The sequence below is a fragment of the Motacilla alba genome, chromosome 2 (genome assembly GCF_015832195.1).
Source record: "Motacilla alba alba isolate MOTALB_02 chromosome 2, Motacilla_alba_V1.0_pri, whole genome shotgun sequence".
Taxonomy (NCBI): domain Eukaryota; kingdom Metazoa; phylum Chordata; class Aves; order Passeriformes; family Motacillidae; genus Motacilla; species Motacilla alba.
The window spans coordinates 100,036,428-100,056,150 of record NC_052017.1 but is presented as its reverse complement, the minus strand read 5'-3'; the positions used below and the strand labels follow the sequence as shown (position 1 = coordinate 100,056,150).

Genomic DNA, 19,723 nt, shown 5'->3' with positions numbered 1-19,723 from the left:
AGCAGGAAGTCTGCTTATCACTCTTTTTTCACACTACATGGCCAAACAACTTTTTTTTAAAGGCTATGTGAATACAGTTCCGTTTTGCATTAAGAAGTGATGAAACCAAATCTATGAATTCACTTTAATATAAATACATACGTGTGTGTATATATATATTTACATTACACACACACACACACACAAAATATATATAGTCATTTATAATACCCCCCTCATTCACTGACTGGTTATAAGAGCAACTGTGAAAACCATAAATAGAATGACAGGGCCACACAGTATCAGCACAAAAAAATTAAGCAACTCAGCATATTCCAGTACTTGCCAAAGAGCTAATTTAATAAAATCAGCAGCAATTTCTTTTCCCTTAAAAATTTCCATTGTTACTCCCGCAGGTGCCAGAGTGCTGAAAACTCATTTGGTAAACGCAGAATCTAATGGGCTCCTGAGGAAATTTTTCAAACACACCAACCTGCTGAACCAAGTAAAATTGTAACAACAACTTTTCCAGTGGTGATTATCATATTGCCAATAAACTCCCTCAGTTTGGATGCTAGGAAGGCAATTCTACGCAGCAGTTTTAATTTCATGGTCTCCTCAAATTCTGCTTCTCCACAGTCGTCATCATCCAGATCTTCTTCATACATCAAAGCATCATCTGGCTCTAATTTTTCTCTTACAGCCTAAAGGAGAAGAAAGGAAAGAAAAAATAGAATGCAAAAAAACAGAGAGCGAGAGACACAAAGGAATTTGAAATTAAAACCCACGCATATATTATTTAACAATGAAGTCTTCTTACAATCTTTGACTATGCCAAGTGGTGAGACCTAAGAAAGACATACTAAAGCTAGAGATGTACTTTGATGGCTCCCACTTCAGAATTGTCTCAAAATAAAAGGTTGTTAAAGGTGGTCTCTGGGAAAGGCTGCACAACAGGCTGCTTGCTCATCTAGACATGAAATTTGGTTTGATTAGTTCAGCATTCTTAGCAAGATAAGCATCTTGCTATTTAATATATTTTAAACTCCTCTTTGCCTCAAAGGTTTCAGTAATAAGCTCCAAAAACTGTAATCCCTGGGTTTATATTGCTCAATGGATCTTACTTTCCAAACCCATTTTTCATCAACCTTTTCTACAAATGCAAAACCTAGAATGGAGCAAGTAGGAGTGATCTGGAACAGGGCAACGAGGGTTGAAATGAATGGACAGATAACTCATTGGTTACTAAAGGGCAGTTTGGGAGAGAAAAAATAGACTAAGCAGATTGGGCAGAGAATGAGAAACGTGGAGATCAATGTGGAGATGGTGAAAGAAAAGGTGAAAATGTGATCAAGAGAGACGTAGTGAAATCTTGAGTGATCTGCAACAATTTAGCAGGGGTAATGAGACCAGTGACTTAGAACTACACAATAGAAAAAAGAAAAGAAGGAAACATGGAAAGGCCTGTCATACTTGAGTAGTTTGTTAGGATTTGGCAGTGGTTTTCACCATCAAGTCTTCATCGTATCTTGGAAACCAGAAGACATACACAACTATTAAGTGATACAGACTAAATCATCAACCCATGGTGAGAATCTGCAGGATTAGCAAGAGGCCCACACAAAAATACAATTTATGGAAAAATTAGTCATTCATAGAAATGTAAGGGCATATTTAAAAAAAGTAAGAGGTTTGAGCCAGGTTCTCATTTGGTATAATATAGAATAGCTTTTTTGGCAGTAATTCAGACTTGTATTAGCTAACACTAGTTCTGGCCAAACCATATCTCTGTGTGTGAAATTAAAAAAGAGAGATTAGTATTTTTTTTATCAGAATAGCAGTTTTATATGTATTGGTGACCTTTGGCAAAAAAAAAAATTCCACACTGACAGATAAGATTGCAGTAGGAACAGATGAACTCTCAGCCTACTTAACCAAATTCTTCTGTACCATTACGTGGATTTCCAAAAGAACAAAATTCCCTGTAGATGGCTTCACTCCTTCATTTCACCTCTAAGTTTGTTGCCAGCTTTCTCATCTTACTTCAGAGCATTAACATTGTTGTGAATGCCCAGGAAAACAAACAAGCAGACAAACAAACAAACCTGCTTGTTCTAAAGAATCTGTATTTTACAGACAACAACATATGCAATAAATACAGAGGGCAGATCTGGGAAATCTACATTTATTTTGGACTTATCCAGCTATTTCACTAGAAATATATATATTTTACATGGGTATAGTAGAATTTTAATTGCTTTCTTATTTTCAGCATTCACCTATACAGCTCTCAAAATATAAATTATTAGCTGACATGCCAAATAATTGGGAGATGGCAGCCCAAACCTGCAGTCATCACATTTCAAGCCATGCAGCACAAAGAGATATTCTCTCTGTTCATCACTGCTGCTCATATCTGAGCTCCTATCCCACGGATAGGAAACATTAAATACTCAGAAAGAATGCTGACAGTAGGCGCAGCAATACTTTCTGCCCTAACTTCCACCAGAGCTGTTTCAGTGAGAAAGTTAAACAAAGGGCAAAAGTTATGATCGTTTTTGCTCGTATCACAAATACTAGATTAACATATTCTTCATCTAGTCCTTTTGGGTCCAATCCTGCTTCTCCTGGTTCTAGTGCTCTGTGCCTTGAGCTTAACATAACCAGTGAACAGTGAAACCTTCAATTGCATCCATATCCCAAATAAAGAGAATGAGTGAGATTGATGGACATTTAAAGATTTTGAAATAGCACACTTCCTAAACATAGATTTGTGTGAAGGAGACCTTTGTTTTTTCAGCTCATGCCTTCAGCTTCTTGAAGACAATTCACATTAAAACATACACTCACTTAAAAAGTACATAGGAATCAAAATAAATAAATTATTTCATGGAAGGCTGTAAGTATTCTTCTGTCTTTGAATACTATGTTAAACATGAAGATAGGAATCATGTATTTATTACAGCTTAAAATTGTTGATTGCTATGAATTATACATAGGCAGGAACAGGAAATAAAAGTCTGAAGAGTCATAAAAGACAATAATAAAATATTCTCCAAACAAGCAGAAAATGCTTTTGTGGGGAAAAGGAAAATAATCAAAATATTTTTAAGTATAAATTGGAGGAAAACACACAATACCTTCCATCAATAAAATAAAAAGAAGGATACACAAGCAAGGAAACCACACAAAACATCCCAGTGAAAAGTGGGACTTGATATACTTTTCTGTCTCTCATCCCTACCTGCCTTCCTAACCTCAGGGGCCAAATGCCCAAAATCACACCTCAAAATCTCCTTGAAACAGATGTTTGGATTTTATGTCATAACTAGGACCGTAAATTTTTAGCTTTACCAGGCTATTTAATCTTGCTTCATTAATCTAAAGAACACTTAGGCTACATTTTGCCTTGAGAGTAAAGCATTGATAATCTAGTCCTGACATGTATGACACAGCACATCCAGGGAGAAGCACTAGGGAAGAGGATATTTCAATTGACCAGGATATGACTGAAGCTGAGAAGGAGATGATGGTCCAAAGTTTCCATGGACTGAGGCTTATACACTTTAAGCATAGCTAAAAGCTTCAGTGACCATGAGTTACCAAAGTTAACGTTCCTTGGTTTTTAGCTTTTATTTAGATATGAAAATATGAATTCCAAGTTCAGCAAGAAAATTAAGATGTCACAAGCATTCACAGGAAATGCAGAACAACCTACTTCTGGTGTTCCTGAGGTCATCGGGTGTTGGAAAGAAAACTTCAGCGTTCTGAACCTCAGGAAATGCCAAACTGATTTCCCAAGTTTTCCCTCTAAAGCAGCAAAAGTGTGTTGGGAGTTGGAGCTCTTCAACCGCTCTTGTCAGTTTAAGACAAGCTGGCAAATGGGATCATCAACGACCACCATAATATGGAGCCCCAGAAGCTTTTTCAGAACAGATACACGTTGGTTTGCAGCTTTTCAGGACGGCCAGAATTATCAATGATATGGCTGTGCAAGAATTGCCTCATTTCATGACACAGTTGATGGTTATGTCAGCAAAAATGCTGACAGTTTTTAAAGAGCTCTAGGTTTGATTTTACTGTCTTTAAAAAAAAAAAAAGAAAAACAAAAAACTAAACCAAAGATATCTGTTTTTAATTCAGTATCCAGGATGAAAGGCCATGTTCCTTTGCTGAAGTAGATGGAAGGCCATGTTCCAGCATCAAAAAGACAAACTTTGGGTTCCCTACTCTCGTATTCACTGCCCTCTAACTGGATCATCTGGGTTGGCTTTCCATTTTCTCACATTGAGCACTTCCAATTACAGAAGGCAGGCAAACAGTGAACAGTTTTCACATCCAACATGGTGATAATGTGCTTGTTGTTTTAACACTTTCTGATGATTAAAAAGCCATACAAGTACGCGCTCATCACAGAACACCATTACTTCAGTCAGACTGCTTTGCAAAGCTCTTTTTTACTATGTGGATTAGTCTAAAGCTACAAACCCATGCTACATAGGCTACAGTTAGAAAAATACTTTTACTTCCATAATAAATTACCTATTATGCAATTACAGGATCCCTGTGGATGCTGATTAAATCAAATAAACTTCTCCATTCAAGGAGTATAGAGCATTTGTGAAGCCATAAACATGTGTTTCCATGACCCTTGCTCTGCAGAGCAGGGCCCCAGGACTTTTTATAAACAAACTAAATGCAGTTTAGGTTTTTTAGCAATCATGTGGAAGTCCCTTGAGTATTTATTGTACAACACTTTTTTAAACTGCCAAACTGAGATAGAGAACAGGCAAGGAAACAGTACAGCTCCTGTGGCAGCTATGGCAGCTGCTCTTGTGACCAGGCCAGAATGTCCATTAGCTACTTTGGGGGCTGCTTTTTCAACATCCAACTTTAAAATGTTTCATCTGGTACAGAATAAACACTACTGCACAGAGATATCCTCTAGTCCCAGAGATGTATTTACTAACAGGAAGCCTTAACTCTAACCTAAACCCCATTTTTGCTTCAGAGCACTCCTTGCTTTGTACCTACTTTTAATAGTATTGTGTCTGTAAACACAAATTTGCTCATTTATTGACTTTTCAATTCTAGAGGGGACACAAATGAAACCCCTCATCAAAAACTCAAATACTGACAACAAGAAAATTTAATTAGCCAGAATCATTACACCTAAGGGATGCGAGTCCCCTAACTCCCATCCCGCTGAACACATTGCATTAATTATTGGGACCTCTCAAGCATGCACTGCTAAGCTCACAAGAGTAAGTTCCTGTGGGGGTTCAGGTGCATCTTTCTTATACTTGGCTCATAAATGTTGTAAAACCAGCCTCTTTTCAGTATTTTGACATTTTCTCCCTGCCAGTACCAGGAAACAAACAGAGAAGAGTGGGAATGTTACACTTTTTTAGCTGTAGCATTCCAGACCTTAGCACAGACTTCTAACCCCTGCTGCTGATAGCCACAGATTCTCTCAAGGAGGCTGGATTGTCTTCATGCTGCCCCATAGTTTGTGGGCCCTGGGACTCACAGTCACACCATCCTGGTGACACTGCCACTGTAAAAGCATGATTCTCTCAAGATATCACCACCTACAACTACTTATTTACCTCTAATCAAAGATTTTTATTTCATACCTGTGATAGAGTAACACAGATAAGATTTGTTACACATCTAATTCTGTTAAAACCATGAGGCCCAAGTTTCTGGACTTCCCATTTCAGAAAAACCCTGTAATGATCAAGCTGATTTAGGAATTATCTAGGAAAAGCTATTTGATTCAATTTTACCAGCAGAACAATAGAAATAGGCTCTCTCCTCTCACACTTAGTTCAAGTGTGTCCGTAGTCACTTAGCTACTGCATTCAACCTATAATAACATGACTGAATTCCTACTAATAAGTTTGCTCTAAAAGCTCTCTTCCCCCTTAAAAAAGATCTTCAACCTTTATCTTCAAATATAAGATAGTTGCAACAGTAAGAAGAATTAATTACTTACTTGCTTTTAGACGCACCACATATGTAAGTGAATATAGATGATAATAATCAAAATGACACAAAAAACAATCAAAATAGCACAATATTCCTGAGACAGACCCAGCTGTGAGCACAAAAGCTGAAAAAAAACCTGAACTGCTACTTCTTTTACCATCAAAGGAACTACAAGCCCTTAATGTGATAAAAATGACTGTAGTTTCAACCTGTGGTCAATACTTAACCATGTTAACACAATCATTTATCGAATTTTCAATTTTGCAAGAAAGCGTAGAACTCCAGTGTTCTGAAAGCATCAGCATGTGAGAAGTGGATGTCCTTGCTTTTCCTGCCACAGAATAGATTCAAACATTTCCACATAAACGATTCCCACATATCACTGAACTTGATTCCTACACAGATGGGGCTGCTTAGCAAGAGTATCTTCTTTAAGGTCACCTTGTGTGAGGTACATGGGATCTACAGAAAGACAGAGGGGAACACCAGGCTACCCAGACAAGGGGTTGGGCATGCAGAGGAGGCTGCGGGCTGCAAGCTGGGATAGAAAAAGGAAACTGTGTAACTTCAGGGGGAAGGCCCTGCTAGATGACCTGAACTAATCAGGTGTGGGACTGCAGTGAGCATTCTGGAAGGTGTGACATTAATGAGATAGATTCATCTTGGAATTTAAGCAGTTTATTTTAATAATTTATATTACTCAGCCGAATCACTTAAAAGAAAATAATAAATCAACTGTAAGTCATACAGATCTTACTGAAAAATTTTGTCACTGGTACATCTTAAGTGGGCTAAAGCTTGGGTTAAAGGCCCACACAGAAAGATAGATGTAGATCTGAAATAACTTTCAGTGTGTTTGCAGTAATAAATGCCATACATACACCTCCACAGTAAAATCTCCTGTGGGAAAGAGTAACTCATGGCAAAAAAAAAAAAAGGATCAGCTGTTTACTGCAAGCACATAAGGACAGAAGCATTTAGCAAGTCAAAGGAAATTCAAAATAAATTAATAAAGACAAGCACTGTTCAGAATCAGGATAACAGGAAGGCAACTCATTAAATCCTGTACACAATAGATATTGTACTGAGAGAACCAGAGATTATTTCACTTCCCAAAGTACCCATCGCACCTGAGCAAACACTGAGTGATTTCAGCACACAACTCACTGGGCCAATATTGAAATACAGTTTCACATCTCAACTTCAGAAGGTTGTCAGGCATGGAAGCCAAATGCAAAAGAGAGGAAAACACACAGGCAGAGTTTAGTGGTTTGGCCTGAGACAATTAAACACTTCTTTTTTAGTGAAAAGGAAATAGGAAGAGTTGGGTTATGACTACGAGGCACAATGCTGTTAGCTGAGATAGAGCAGGTCTGCACAGCACCTATATGGAGTAATTCCTGGCCCAAGAAATACACCTACTGTACCAGTATGCATCTTGCTAAGAAGGAGAATAAATACCCAACTTTGGTTATTTGCAAACCAAAGTGATTTGGATACTTCTCCAGTACCACCCTGAAGAACCTCAGACAACTGGGATGAATAGGAGAATGTGATGTCTAATCTTCAAGAGGATCCAAAGTCACTTGTCTTCTGTCTTGCAGAACAACCTTTAAAGAAAGACATGAGTTTTTCTCCCAGTCAGAGAAATTAATTCTAAGGAAGGAAACATTACATTGAAGCAAAAGAGCAGAAGGACTAAAGAGGTTATGAGGTAGCTATGAGTATATGTGCAATATAAATCAGATGCTTTCTAACCCCCAGAAAAGCAAAATTACAGAACAGGGTCATTTCTGAAACAACGGGATGGAGGAAAACTGCCCTGTTTTCAAGATGGTGCTTTCTACCTTCCAGAGGGAATTGTGTGATACAGCTGCCTGCAGTAACAGCAGACTGAATTCCACAAGCCAAGAGATTCATTCTCCTACTGCATTATTCATCACTTAGGCCATCCAAAGGCAGTGGTATTCCAGGATTTTAATCTCTTTCTTAATAACTCTGTATCTCAAAATTTGGAAAGGAGACCTGTTAGAAAGGCCAGTGAAGAGCTGCCACAAGAAGAATTGCATCCTGTTGTGTTTCTGCCCAGAACAGGACAGGTGCACATCGAAGCTTCCTGCCCAGCAGGCTGACAGCCTTCAGTAACACACTGCACCATGTTACATCATGTAGCTGCAGCCTGCTGTAGTATAATTACGTATTCGTGTTAAGACTTATCCAAAGACATGTGCATCAAACCAAGGAGCTAATGTAACTTGTAAACTTTTGACCCTTGTTAAGATGAGATGCATTAGAATTGTTACTGAGGGAGGCAGCTGTGTAAGGTCTGGCAAACTTCACCACTACAAACATCACAAGCGAAGAGATAAGGGAGTCTCATCTACTCTTAAAACTGCAGAAAAAAAAAAGTTTAAAATCCTGTTTATACCATGTTCAAAGCACACAAAGACCAAGTGGGTTTGACCAGTTCTCCAGAGGTCAGAATCAGAGAAACATTAACAACCAATTAGAAAAAGTAAGCTAGTGCTGTCCTTAATATGGGCAAAAAGAAGAAAAAAGATGAAAAATAACAGAGGCATCATCAGGAAGCTCAGAGAAGCCAAAACATTCCAACCCTCTCAAAGAAGTTCTTTTTCCATAATACTTCCCACAATAGCAATAATTTTCTGTCTCAGAAGAGAAGCAAATATTGAAAGAGGAGTTGCATATGGGAAGAAGAGGTTTAGAGAAATCAAGGTCAAAGCATCTCATGTTAATGACCACTAGTCAAGTCAGGTGAATGTTTGATACTGGTAAAACCTAATTAAATTAAGACAAAAACACAAAGCAATAAATCATCTAAGAAGAAATGTATCCATCACAGGCTTCAACAAAAATTGGATGGTCCTGCAGACAGGGTCATGGGCACCACTGCTTAAGGCAGGTTACATCTGAAGGCAAGAAAAACGCAACTGCAAAGACTGGGATATCAGACCTTTCTCAGAGCTGTTCACTTCACTTATGCAGGACATTCAGGCAGGTGATATGTTGGTAGAACTACTTAATCCTAAAATCTCTGCACCTAATAATCAATGTCATAATATTGTCATTTAAATCAAAAGTAAGACCTTGCCTGAAATGCTGAGGAACTGATAATGTCTGCGTCTCAAAAGAATATTGCAGAACTATAGTTTGTTCAGAAAAAAAAAGTAATTAAAATGACAAAAGAAATTTTAAAAAACCCAGAGATTGCTTAGCCTTTGAAGGTCAAATATAGAAGATAATAAATACATTTGATTTCCCTTACACCATCTCACACTAATTTATTACATGTAATACAAGGGACCTTCCATAAAATTAAATACTGTTAAACTCAAAATAAAATCAAAGAACACTTACTAAATTATGAAAATCCTTGCTTCATGATACCACTGAAGCCCAGAAATTAATGAGGTTTTAAAAGAGTCTGGGTAATTATATGTTTAACAAGATTATTCGGAGTAGCTATAATTATAAACAACCTTTTTTGGAAGGGATTTGAAACCACATGCTTTAGGATTAAAGTCATTCTCACATGAGGAGAGATCAGGATAAACTGTAACATTGCAGAAGGGCATTTTCTTATTTGCTGTTGTCCTTATCCAGCAGGTACCAGCTACTTTCAGGATAAGGACACTGGTCTAAAAGTATAATTCCTATGCCAGAAAGTCCTTGGACAAGGCATGGGCCATGGGCAGTTCTCAGAGCCTGTCTGTTCTGTCCTGTATGGAATGTACTGCAGTTACACTTGGGGACCCGGCGCAAGTGAGAGCTCTCAATGCATTACATGCTCAACGTATGGGGAAGACAAACAGCCTGTCACTGTTTAGATGGACAAGCTGGAGAACCAAGCATTTTTAGTGCTCCTGTGTGCCCAGGGACACAGGAGTCGAGACAGATGAAGTAATAGACTTGAGGACACAAACCAAGTTGGTGGCCAAAGTGAGAACCATGATGATCCTCCTGATTCCAGCCCAGCATTTTGACTCCAGGCCAAGCTCTCCTCACATTCTTCTCAAACTTTAGTTTATTAAAAAAAATACTGTTTCTTTTTATTTTTTTAAATTTTTTTTCTCTTTTGAGATCCCAAACAAATCTCTAACTGCTGCAGAAAAGAGGATGGGTGCGAGCTTTGGGATCAACCTTGTCCCAGATCATGAGACAAAGTAAGGACCTAATGGTCCTATTTTCTTTCTAGGACATCATGCATGAGAAACGAGCTTCAATGGGCAAGGCAGCAAGTGCTTTACGAGGAAGCTGCATTAAAGACTACAACAGTTGTTTTTTTTTTCAAGCGAGATCAACACCTCTTCTAAAGTTTAAGTTGTGCAATTGCAGAAGGGTTTTCCTTCCTGCCACTGTCACTTAAAACATTAAGCAATTCATCCACAGTCTCAAGAAAAGGCTACTTCCTTTCTAATACCTATCAGATTGTATATACTGTATTTGCATTTTGGCACATAAACCGCCATCTGCTCCAAATCAAAAACGCTGTGCTTTCAGCTGCAGCTGGGAGTTAACTGTTGCTTCTTATTTTCTTCCACCTTTCACACCTTGTGACTGGCATTGTGCTTTTCGGCATTTGCAACCCGGGCCTGTCTCCAGCTGAATTCACCTGCTTTAAATTTTCTGGGCCCTAACAAAAAGGGCCTGCAGACACGTTTGCTCCAAGTGTGCAACCATTTAGGGGTGGTAATGAGTTGGACCGCAGCCTGGTATCTGGCAGACCTTCCTACTCCATGACTCACTGTTAATTAAAACCACACTCTTTGCTTATTCCTGGGATAGCGTTACTTACAAATAATTGAGAGTCCCACTGCCTTAGAGCCTCCTCCCTCAGTTCTGTTCTGTAGAAGAAACTTTTCTGATGGAGATCTGTTTCTCTTAAAGTAGGATGCAGTGTAATGGAGAAAGACATCCATTTTTCAACAAATCCTTGTTGTTCTTTATTTGGATTCTGATACTTTTTTCTTGTTTTGAATTGCATCTCAATCCAAAAGCAATCTGATCCATCATGGCTGGTTTCTCAAGGCTACTGCCATGCCAAAATACAGCTGCTCAACTGGAGGTATTTTTACAACATGCCCACATATCAACTGAAATGTGATGGGCTCGCACAAACCTTTGAAAAGGTTAATTATAGCAGCATTAATACAGAAATGCTGGAAGGAGCAAATAGATTAACCTTTCTTTTTTTAATTAAGCCTAATTTGATAGTATTTCACTCTCCTACAAAGCAAAGAGGTCTGGGAATCATTCAATGTAAATAATTTAATGCAAGAAGGTAAAGCTGCAAGACGCTGCTTTGGCTTGGAAGTACTTGATTTATAGAACCATCTGTGGCTAGGCATCTACCAGCCTCAAAAGTTACCTAACTCAAGGCTCTGCTGAGGCTGTTTAAATCAGCTGATGCAATCTTAATAAAATCTCCTATCACAAATTTCTGAGGGCTGGTGGCAGGAACTCTCAGCAGCAGCTCTTCAACTCTAAAACTGACTACAGGACTGGTCTAACAAACCCAGGACTATTTCCCTTGGAGGTACAATACCAAGCTCAGCATTTTTTCTGAAGTGTCATTTTTGTGGGAAAGTTGTTGCTGGTTGTGTTTTCTAATTCAGTGGAGTTACAGCCTCAGTAATGATCTGCACCAACACAGAACCACAGGCATCAGTCAGCTCATGCAGAATTCAAAGAACTGGTCACTTGCTAAATCTTGCCTTTTCCAGTGTACTCTACTAAGAAAGAATTGAAAATTATGTGAAACCTACACAGTTTGGACTCATTTTACACTATGTCAACATTCTCCCAAATTCAGACACTCAGTGGCCTGATCTGCATATGCATTAGGTTCCTTTCAGTCAGTCCTGCCAAATACATATTCCTTGCAGATTCAGCTGCTTCTGCCTCCTCCTCCTAACTAGCAGAAATGATTCCAGGATGTTATGTACAGACACCTAGAAAGAGAAAACTGAAGTTCGGAAAAACATGTTGAATAGGTATTTGATTTTCCACTCTCCATTTCACTCAATCTTAAAAAAGCTAGCAGATTACTCTGATGCAAATTCATCATTTTGGCTGTGAAGGGCAGAATTCCTTAAAGTATATGGGATCCCCTCCAACAACAGAAAATATTATCCCCTTTTTTAAAAAATGCCTGTGATAGAGCTTTGGGTGTCTAAACACAGCTGCTATGTTCACTAAATATTCTGCAATACATGCAGTTTACAAAACATAAATAATATTCACTGGGTTTTGATGTGAAAAAGAAAAACATATTTACACATATTTCTAATTGCCCAGTATTCATATTTCTCTGCAGTCAGAGTTTTCTTCTCTGCCTCCTTCTTCCTTTATGGAATACTCTTGCCTCAGCATTGAGGTAGCCAGTCCAGGACCAGCCTGATATAAAGCTACACCCTGTGCTATGCAATTAGGGTTTGTTGGCTCAGTTTTTCCCTTGCACTGGAGGGAAATGGCTATTGAACCCAGCCTGGAAGCATCCTCCCCAGGACACTGAGCTCCCTTTGACCCAGACCCCAGTTTCAGGCTCACCTCTGAACCAAAGAAAAAGTGAATATCTAAACATCATCATCTGGTTTCAGAGGAACCAAACTATGCCCATCTTTCTTCTGAGTTTCTGTCATCAGATTACTCCTGGTTTGTGCTTGTGAATACTTTCTCTTCAGAAGATCAAGAGCACCAAAGAAGTCTGTTGGAGCTCACTTTGGTAAAATAAAACTCGTTTAAGAGGAGAGCTGAACACAAACCATGCTCATAAGCCACACTTCTTTCCTATTCTGGGAAAGGGTTCTAGCCTGCTGCAAAATCCATTTTGCACAGCTTCAACGATAAAGCAGATTTAAAGCTGATAAAACCATGTTCCAGGAGACACAAAGCTTTGCAAATGCACATCTAACCAAACCCCACATGTCCTGCAATGTGCAGTTAAAAAGCTGCAACCTTCAGGCAATCCTCAGCTGCCAGGAGAGCCCATAAGAATTCCAACTGCAACTGAGTATAAAGCACAGTCCCGATACTGATCTCTCATGTGCTAGAAACTTGACCAGCTTCTGGCACTGCCACAATCCAGAAAACCTGGCAACATGCAGAGAGGCCTCTTTCTACTCTATATAGTGGCACCAAAATGGGCAACTGATCCCCCTAAATATTTCACTCACTTCAAAGTTCAACTTCTATTTGAAATGAGCAAGTTGAAATTGTCTCCCCGAAAACTGGTGTTTTGAGAGTAAAGAAAAAACATTCCACCCATATGTAAAAGAAGACAGAAAATGAGCCCCAAGCCATGCTAGACAGTCTGATAAAAAACATGTTAAGATTAGTAGTAGGAATTTCTCTGCACCCTGGCCCGAATTCCCACTGTGGTTTTTTATATTACAAAATTGTTTTCCTCTTTTGGTGGATTTTTCTGCATTCGGTATCTCTGGTACTCTTCTCCCCACTGGTAAAAGACACAGAAAACACATCAACACTTCCAGCTAAGCCAAATCATTCTCAATCTCACTCAGTACGACCAAAGTTTCAGATAACTCCTTCCATGAACTTAATACACAGTCTCTCTTCCATTCTTTAAGAATAATTTCTGATAATCACTCAGATGCTGCTGTTATACTTGGATAAGAAATTTGGAAATATGAATGCTATCTAAGAAACTGAGTACTGTTTCTAGCAGAACAACCTTGTCAGATTTAAGCAGCAGCTCTGGTGAAGAACAACTTGTGATGGACTGTCATGATTGTTTCTTAACTCAACATTATTTGAAAAATCCTGTAGCATATATACCACTTTTCATATTCTGCTTTGTTTTCTCAACATAATAACTTTAGATCTTTCCCCTTTAAAACCAATCCTTTCATTTCCTGAAAGAAAGTTTACTACTTAACATAGCCAGCACTCATGAAACCATTTCAGAACACAGGAATGTCAAAGCTCACTAAAAGCCATACAGATAGAAAAGTGTATTTGATACCATCTCCTCATTTTCAAACTGCATGTTGCACTGTGCTGCATCCTCGGTTACCGGCTTCTGAAACACGTTGCGGCAGATGAGCCATATTGTCAGACTAGCAATGAACATCCCAATATCTGGCACAAATAGTCTGATCACGTTCCCAGCATCTGCTCCTTTCACGCTGTACGGGATGAAAAAAAAAAACAACAAAGAAACACTTGTTACTTCCAATGGCATTTTCAACTTGAACAGAAAATAAGCTCAAGGCAAGGAAAAAAAACCCAAACCGTCAGCAATAAGAAATCTTTACAATATGGGAAATATCAAGATGATCGAGGGACTCCAGACAGACAGATATTTTTGCTCTCCAGAAGTACAGAATAAGTGATTATTTGTTGGGAGCTTGCACACTCTTATTTTAGTGACACATAGCATTTTGATTAACCTTATTCTGAATCAATTTTCTGAGAGCAATACAGGAATAACCTCCAAATTCAACAAGAAGTATTTCAGCTGAGTGCCTAGAAATCCATCTGTATGAAGCACAATCCTTTTACCAGCATTCCTTGCAAAGACAATATCCAGGTCCACCAAGGATGAGGATGTCCACCCTTAAGTAAGCCCTAATCCTTCTTCCTGGCACAAAGAGGAATACCCAGAAAGTGTTTAATATTTTAACACATTTTATTATGTTTACTGTTAATACGTTTTATTCAACAGACTACCTGAATACCTTTTGGGGTATTTAAGTACAAATATTTAAATTTAAATGCTAATTAATGTGTTCAGTCCCTGCCAAGGAAGCCTTTCTTCTTCTCTGAAAGGTCTATAAGGCACGATGATTTTTATGTAGGAAAAAAATGCACTGTTTCATTGTGCAGATTAAATTGCTTATACTAGGAAATACAACTTTCTGGATTTGGATGTGGTGTCTGAATTTGGTTCACTGTTGAAAAGGAGAGCCTGGATTTAGGTTCAGTGGCATGATGAAGTTTTTATTAAGCTGCTGAATGCACATATTAAACTTTCAATTATTAATGAGAAGATATAAACATAATTAATTGAAAGTGTGAAGTTAAGGCATTTTAAATATGCAGCTCCAATTTTATTTTTTACAGGGCTTTATGTCTGTAATCAGTTCTGAGGACAGGTGAGGCATCTGTATAGCTCCTTGGGCATGGGTTAGTGCACTAGGTCTTCATAGCCTGAACTGGCAGAAAACCTAACAGGTTGTTTTATAGATGCCAAGAAAGAGGTCACCTCTGGCCTTTCGTCATTGCAGCTTTGAAGCCTAAAAGAAACTTTGTGAAGGAGTTACCTGCAACTGCTGTGATTAAATGCAGGCCTGGAGTATCAAAAAGTCTCTAATGTGATTACAATACCACCACTGTGGAGAACTGTGTGGGTCTGCTCATACGCCCACGATCAAATCCAACATTTCCACCACTGCTGCTCTGCTGACCCAGCTTTTCCACTGATGTGTATCTTGCAAAATAACATATGCTCAAAGCGGGAATAAGGTAAGTGATCAGAAAGCTGGGTTTAATGTTTGTTTCAACAGCTTAACCCTGAATGGTCATGCACTGTATGGCATGTAAGCAAGTAAATTGAAAATATTTTTCTAATGGCTTTCAGTTGTCCTGAAACAGAGAAAAAAAAATGAGTAATTGAAAGGTTTGCAAAAGAGTTAGATGGCAAAATCCTTGCTGGACTGCTTGCTTGTTTCTTGTGCCACTGGTCCCAGAACAGCATGCTGTAGAGTCAGCTGGCCTATGAGAGCATGGACACTCAGGTTAACATTACAGAAAGTCCAGGCTTGACATGAGCCCACCATTCTTTTTGCAGTACGGTGGCCCTTAATGTCACTGAAGATTAGCCCAGGCTGCATCTTGGCAGAAAGAGGTAAAAAGTACAAGTTTAATGAATCTTTTTCCCTAAAACAGTGTACACGGGTTTCATAATAATGTTAAGGAACTTTTGTCAATAATCCTGATCATTGTGATGCCTAAAGAGGCCAACCTGGAACAGAGGTTAGGCAGAGTTAAAGGAATAAAGTAGGTATTTATTAAAAGGCCTTCAGAGGACACACCCTGGGCAGTCCAAGAGCCTGGCCATGGCTCTGCCCAAGACAGACCTAAGATGGACCCAAGATGGACACAAGGTGGATGACCAGTCAGTAACTTAGACACTTTTATACATTTTGGTCCATTTATATATTGGGGTCAATTATCCAATTACTTCAGCTTCGGGTTATGAAGTCCCATCCTCCCAGATTGCTCTCCTCAATTTGCTGTTGTTTATACTTAAGCCTAAAGATGCAGAGGTGCCCTTGGTTCTCGGGCTGGAAAAGGATTGTTTTGTCTAACTACCCTGTGAAGAGAGCTTGCTAACACTTTATAGGAAGTTCAGAGTCACGCACTAAGGCAGTCCAGAATCTAAAATACATGAAAGCTAAAATTTAAGGTATCACTTCTGTAAATGATTTTTTTTTTTACACGGACCTGGATTCTTAATTAATTGAAAATCAAAAATTAATTTTGCATCACTCCTGAAGTCCTTCAGATTCAACCAGTCACATGTCTACAAATTAAAAAGTGGCAGCCTTCAAGTACCAGCACTTCTTAGTTGCACCAGGCTCTCCTTCCTCACATTGTACTCCCATGGAGCCATGCTGGGTGTTCCTTTGCATATCCCGCTCCCCAGACCAAGGGGAGACCCCTGCGGGAGCCCTGCCCCTGGTGCAGCTCACATTTCTTTCCAAACCAAGTGCTTCTGATCTTTCAAAATAAATCATTTAGTGTGTTGTTGTGAGACATGTAACATACAGCCCAGGCTAGCAAGAGAGAGCCTGAACAGTGATACCTAACCACGGAGTGGGGAAAAATTCTGCACGTGAATAGTTTATTCAGCAAAAGCAGTTGCAAATGTATGCTGTCCCCTCTTCCCCATGAAAAGGAAAACAAATTGACCTCGGTGTGATAATTAAAAAGGAAACAAAAGATCACTTGAAAGTAGAGAAATGTATATTCTCCTGTAAAGCAGAATAATAAACTGCTTCATTCAACCCCAAGTAATTTGCTCCCCGCTTTTTCACAGCAAAAGCTAAAACAAAAATCAGTTATTCCCACTTGTTATCTCTGGCAATACAAAAAAAGAATGGCAAATACTGCCATCATTCCACAAACATTTCTCACTTTATTTGCGCATTCACACATGGTCATATTTTGCATTTGATAACAGTCTATACATTGTGCTCTTTCCCCCAAAAGAGGCTTTTAAACTACTAAGTTAAACAGAAGAACAGGAAACCTATTCAGATCTCCTACAACAACAGCTTTTTTTTTTAATCCCTGCAAGAATCTCATGGTGTTCAATGAATTGGTCACAGCCTTTGATCTACAGCTGGTAAAGCATAATTTATTCACTTAAACTAAATAATTTACCTACAGGGCAGCTTTACTTGTAATAGACACCAGCAACTGAAGCCTATAACTCAGCCAGAAACATATTCTGCAGTATAATTACAGTAAATGGCAGCTTTAGTTTTTCCTTCTTTCTCACAGGATGCAGAACAAAATGACATGGACGCATACACACAGAAACACAATGGATTAGGGGCTTGAAATGGTTTATTACTTTCCCTTGACCAAAGAACTCAAATTGCACACAATTTTTTAGAGAAGGGACAACCACAGTTAGCGTTGAAAGAGTTCCTCTGTAGGAGAAAAGAAACTTCATTGACTTTTCTGTCAATATGTTAAACTGTTTTATCATATCAACAGGCTCTTAATACAGCAGTTTCCTCATCAGACAACATGTTCCCCTGCTGATTTCAGCTGAATACTTTAAATTTACTACTTTACAAAGGGATCATCTGTATTTTCTGTGCATATACAGAATTTTCCTAGGACAGTATGATCCTGGTCTCTTCTTGTATCTCTCTGCTGCTCAAGAAACTGAGCACACTTTCCTACTTTATCTGCATTGAGAATAGAGGTAGCTGTGGACACACATGTTAGAACTATTGTCTTACTTCATGTACACTTACTGGTAGTCAAACAAATGCCATCATAATGAAACATTACATTCTTGTTTGGAGCTGTAGAAATCAGCATTTCTGTTTTCTTAAAATAAAATTTTCACTTTTTGCCTTTCTAGAATAACTGTTACCCATAAATTAAAATCATTCATCTCCTACTGAATGTACAAAGCTTTGGTGAACAGTGAAGTGTTAATACTGCCAAACCTGGCATTTCTTTAGAATGGCTGACACTCTAACTTCCTCTTTATTTCAGATTTACAAAATAAAACCAGAAAGGAGGCAGAACTATTAGAATTAGAACTGTAATGTTTTCAATTTTAAAAAAGTAAAATGTATAGTAACACACATGTGACACACCATGCATAATGTACAAAACAGTCCACATATGAAATGAATACCAACAGCCTTCAACTTTAAACATTTATTATTTTGTTACAAATAAACAAAAATGGGAAAGAACAACCAGTCTTTCTTAAAAAGAACTGAAAATTAATTCAGCATCAGGAATGTATCACAATGTTAAGCTTATGCTAGACAATAAATAAGATAATGCTTCCAGATTAGGGAACTGTAAAAAGCTTGATTTTAAAATGGATACTGAGTAAACAAAGTATTTTAAAGGTTATTTTTTATTGTAGTTTTAAAAAGTAATCAAAAGTCTTATTCATGCATACTACATCTTTCCATACATGCACACATCTTTCCTCTTTTCTCCTCAGGGGTTTTCTATACCATCTCTTTACTTCCTAATTAAGTAAATAAAACAAAAAAATAATATAATAATTAGTAATAAAATAAAATAAAAATAATATAAAAATAAAATAAAATAAAAATAATATAATAATTATAATAATATTAATACTCTACTAACAGTTAGCAAGTGATAATCTTGGAAGGAGAGGACTAAGGAAGAGATGCACAGTTGCTAATAATTTCCATTCATCTGTTTGGTGACTGTGAAACATCTGATATTTCTAATTGAATCTAATATTTCAGGGTAATTAATGCACCGCTGTAGATGCTTACAGCTGAATTCCCATGGGCTTCATCTGAAACTGTAATCATTTAGTTTGGAGGTAAAACAGACCCAAGAATCATAAGCATGGACCCCTGGAAACAAGCACTGGCAGTATTTCACAGGTGCTACGCAGTACCGTGGATGATTCATTTGTTTATCACTAGTATCCTCTCTGATCCAAAAATAGTGGAAACTTCGAGGGTACCAAAGGCTACTAACCAGATGGCCTTAGAGATGTGCCTGCTGATCCTTGCTGTTGGAAGAGGGTGTTGGGAATGCCTGCAGCTAGAATCTAGTTAAAGAGGCTCCTTATCCTCTCTCAGTTTGAAATAAGGATGAGTTATTTGATCCCATACTTACTGTCCTGCTTTAAGTCTGACGATTGCAGACCCTGTCTGAGCCACAGCCAGCACTTCAGTGAATATAGGATACTCACAGTTCATATTCAGGGTGCCATACTTGTCCCTGATAGCTCAAAAGACAAGTTTTCTATGATGTTGGTTCACATGGCAACCTTGCCACCACATTCAGGGCAAACCTGTGCCGTGGGTAAAGTTTACAAGCTGCTGAGCACTGGTAGGTTTGCCCTTAGTCCTCTCCTTGCTCATCAACAAATTGAAAATAAATTATATCACAAAAACAAAACACAAACTTTGAAATATTAAAATCCAGCATACAGTGCTGTGTATGCTCACTCTCTCTCTTG

General features: G+C 38.4%; 1 protein-coding gene across 3 annotated transcripts in view; it reads right to left on the bottom strand.

The window, feature by feature from the left end:
• The window catches only part of PIEZO2 (piezo type mechanosensitive ion channel component 2), a 289,028-nt gene that overhangs the window by 117,828 nt on the left and 151,477 nt on the right, over positions 1-19,723 (bottom strand). For all 3 annotated transcript variants that reach the window (XM_038127336.1, XM_038127333.1, XM_038127335.1), the window contains exons 5-6: positions 13,976-14,138; positions 473-683 (exon numbers count right to left, since the gene is read on the bottom strand). In XM_038127336.1, the coding sequence (XP_037983264.1) occupies positions 473-683; positions 13,976-14,138 (374 nt within the window). The remainder of the gene's footprint in view (positions 1-472; positions 684-13,975; positions 14,139-19,723) is intronic.